The sequence below is a fragment of the Papilio polytes genome, unplaced genomic scaffold (assembly GCF_000836215.1).
Source record: "Papilio polytes unplaced genomic scaffold, Ppol_1.0 DF824047.1, whole genome shotgun sequence".
NCBI lineage: Eukaryota > Metazoa > Arthropoda > Insecta > Lepidoptera > Papilionidae > Papilio > Papilio polytes.
This window is the reverse complement of record NW_013525157.1, coordinates 5320859-5324298: the sequence shown is the minus strand read 5'-3', so window position 1 is coordinate 5324298 and position 3440 is coordinate 5320859. Positions and strand designations below refer to the sequence as shown.

At 34.6% G+C, this 3440-nt stretch overlaps 1 protein-coding gene across 1 annotated transcript in view; it reads right to left on the bottom strand.

Annotated features, from left to right (window-relative positions):
* The window catches only part of LOC106100365 (pericentriolar material 1 protein), a 13775-nt gene that overhangs the window by 3781 nt on the left and 6554 nt on the right, over window positions 1-3440 (bottom strand). Inside the window, 9 exon segments of the mRNA XM_013279193.1 lie at window positions 433-627; window positions 1012-1082; window positions 1222-1312; window positions 1407-1482; window positions 1877-1962; window positions 2078-2156; window positions 2248-2327; window positions 2814-2959; window positions 3195-3305. Coding sequence (XP_013134647.1) covers window positions 433-627; window positions 1012-1082; window positions 1222-1312; window positions 1407-1482; window positions 1877-1962; window positions 2078-2156; window positions 2248-2327; window positions 2814-2959; window positions 3195-3305 — 935 coding nt within the window.

Here is a 3440-nt window from a genome sequence, read left to right as displayed (position 1 = left end):
AACTTAACTTTACAAGTTCATAAAAAAAAAATCTTTAAGTATTGAACATTATCATAAAATTAGTCGAAAAAGCTTATCTTAGGGGGATTTATTATAAGCCAGTCGTTGTGCAAAATACCAAGGAGCCCAAGTAGCATTGCAAGCTGTATAGAGGCTGTATATAGTTTATTTGACCACTATAGGCTGTACTCCACACAAATCTTACACTTGCGTCACGCTTTAGGCTATATATTTTAACGCTATTAAACTTAGGGGTAAATATTTAGAATAAAAATCCTAATGTGGGAAAGAGACAAACAACAAATGTCAAATGACATGACATGATGAAGCAAGGTTGTCATCATGTCATGTCATTTTGACATTTGTAATTGATAATTTGACAAATGTAAACAATAAAATAAAATTTTCATAATTTTATACGGTTAAAGTCGCAAGAGAACAGCTAGTATATGATAATTAAATGTTATTAGTCTTCATGTCATGTGTGAAATAAGAAAAAGTGGATATGTGACCGTAGGGCATCATGGCGTAGGGCATGGCGGGCGGGAAGGACATCTGCGGCGTGCCCAGCAGCCGCTCCATCGTCTGCGAGTGGCTGTTCTGAGTGAACTGGTTCGTGCGCGCATCCTATATTAAATATATTTCAACATTAAAAAAAAAAACAGTAAAAACATCAAGAAGAAATACTGTTGAAGCCACGGCAAAATACTAAAACGAATGATAACTACGCTTCGTAAGCTTACAATATGACTAATGTTAACTTTTTAATGCAATATGGAATTTAAGTGTGGCTTTATTAACGCTGTTACACATTGAAATGTCGTTTCAATATTCGGCACTAATCCATGCCAAGGTTGCGCTACTATCTAACAGTAACAGTCCAAGTGTGAACCAGGCATTCCAGTTGTATGTCTCTTAGTATCGGTTTCTCATTTAATCCAACTATCTATCTAAGGTAAGTTATTGTATTATAGGTAATATTTTATAAAAATAAATTGGTATATAATTTACCTGATTAGTTTTAGCTCCGTTCCAACATTGAGGCGGTAGCTGTCCATATGGCATGTTCGTGGGATTGTCGCCTAAAAAAATATTTTTCTTAACATACTTGATATTATTAGAATGGAAATATCGACCGAGAATTATTGTTTTTTTTTTCAAATATAGGATTGTTATAATTTAATTTTGTTAAGTAATAATTGAAACTAATTTGTTTCATACCACTTGGTGCGACGGGTGATGCCATATTAACGTTGGATTCTGGTCTCGGCTCATGACGAATATTGGGTGTAGCGTTATTCACTTGAGGTGTCTGAAAAATAACCATAAATTAATTTATTTACTTTGCATTTTTGATAAACAAACGAAATATTTAAAATAATAATAATAAAAAATAAAAAACTTACATTATCTTCAGACTGACGATCTTGAGTCTGGCGACGTCGTGGTCTATTCCTCTGATTTGATTTGTTCCTTGAAGCACTGAAATTAAAGATCCTATATAATTCACTAGTTGTTGCTCGCGACTTCATCCGACCCGTTTTAAAAAAATGAATATAATATAGCCTGTGTTACTCAGAGATAATATAGCTTTTCTCAGTAGTTTTTGAGTTATTAAAATACATACAAAAATTCAAAAATACAAATCTTATTGCTTTATAATTATAGTATAGATATACAAACTACTTTTGGTCGCCACTTCGTCCGCGTTCAATTAAAAAACAAAAGTAATTATGTGTTCTTCTAAATCTATGTTAAATTTCATCGATATCCGTTTAGCAGTTTAGGCTTCAAATTTTAAGAAACATCCATCCATCCAAACTTTCGCATTTATAATATTAATTAGGTTACTAAGAAGTAAGATATGATAAATTACCTGTCAGTATCGCTGCCATAGGCACTCTCCAAGCAAGAAGGCACTATATTAATAGATCTGCCGCCGACAGCGCTGTCTCCGCCGCCCTTTAAACAATACCATTTTGTTAATAAAATATTAAACAATTTAATAATGAAAACATTTGAATTCTGAACTTCGATAAATTATGAATTTGTCAAACATTTTAGAAAAAACTATTACCCGATAGTTTTCATTTTCCCTCGATGTTTGTGAATCCAGTGGCAGTTGTTCAGATCTCGATTCAGGTTCTTCTTGTTCACTAAAAATTTAATATTTTATCAACACTAGTATAGTGATTTTTTATATCGAAACAAATAAAAAAGCGTAGAATTTAATTTAAAAGTAAATACCTATTGTAAGACTGGTTAACAACCGACATCGCTCGTGAATCCGGTTTGTTCTGTGTCTCCGCTCCCACACAAAGAACTTTCTGGAATTAGATCATTCAATTAACTTCCATGTCTTGTGTCACTATGCTGTCATCCAAATTTTTATATTACATTCAATCTATTGTAATTTCTCTTTAACTTCAATTGTATTAATAGTGATATTACGTCGATACGGTGGCAAACGAACCATCTTTTCGACGTAACAAAGCGATTACTGCCTATAGACAGATGTGTTTTTTGAATCGACGGAATATTAGTTCCCTCTACCGTCAAATCCACTGAAATGAAGAGTGGGAACGGAAAAGGGGACTAAAATTAAATCTCTAAAAACTTCTTTCGCGAGGAATTTATAAAAAAACTCAGTAAGTAGTCTATGTGTTTGTGGAAGTACCTTTAATTGTTTTTTGGGATACAGAGTAATACATACATCCATCTACACTAGCAATTTTAAGATAAGATAGTAATAAGTAAAATTGATCTATTTAAAAGGAACAATGCAAAGGTAGAATCAAAAATAATTCCATCACCTCCTTGTTAAGCAGCGCCTCCAGCTCGCGCTGCTTGTCGGCCAGCAGCGCGCGCAGCTGCAGCTGGCGGCGCTCCGCCGGGCCCGGCGCGCCGCTCGGCCCCGCGCGCACCTCCTCGTTCACCTTCTTCTGCTTTCTGCTCACTTCTGCAATACACACACACTATCAACATGATGCCACTTAAACCATGCTATGTTAAAAACGCTCATTTACAAAAAAAAATATGACTTATCACACAACAAAAATACATATCTTCTCTCTAACGGTACTTCCATATTAACACATAAATTATTATAAAACCAAGGTGCAAATGGCAAAATTGTCAATCAATCAATGTTTTTTAATGGAATCTAATCAATATCTATGTTATGTTAATTGAACCTTTATTGGAGACCATGTCTTTAATGCGCGCGCGCTCGCCCATTATCTTTTCAGTCTCCATACGCAACTCCTGTGCGAGTTCTTGAAGACTCGCGAGATTCGCCTCGTGACCTGTATTGAGAAAAAAATATATCGTCCCAATATATTGATTATCAAAATACAAAATGTATCTAATAACTTACTGGCTTGTTGCTGCTGTTGTTGGAAATGTTGTTGTTGGCTGAGATGATGTTGTTGGTTGAGATG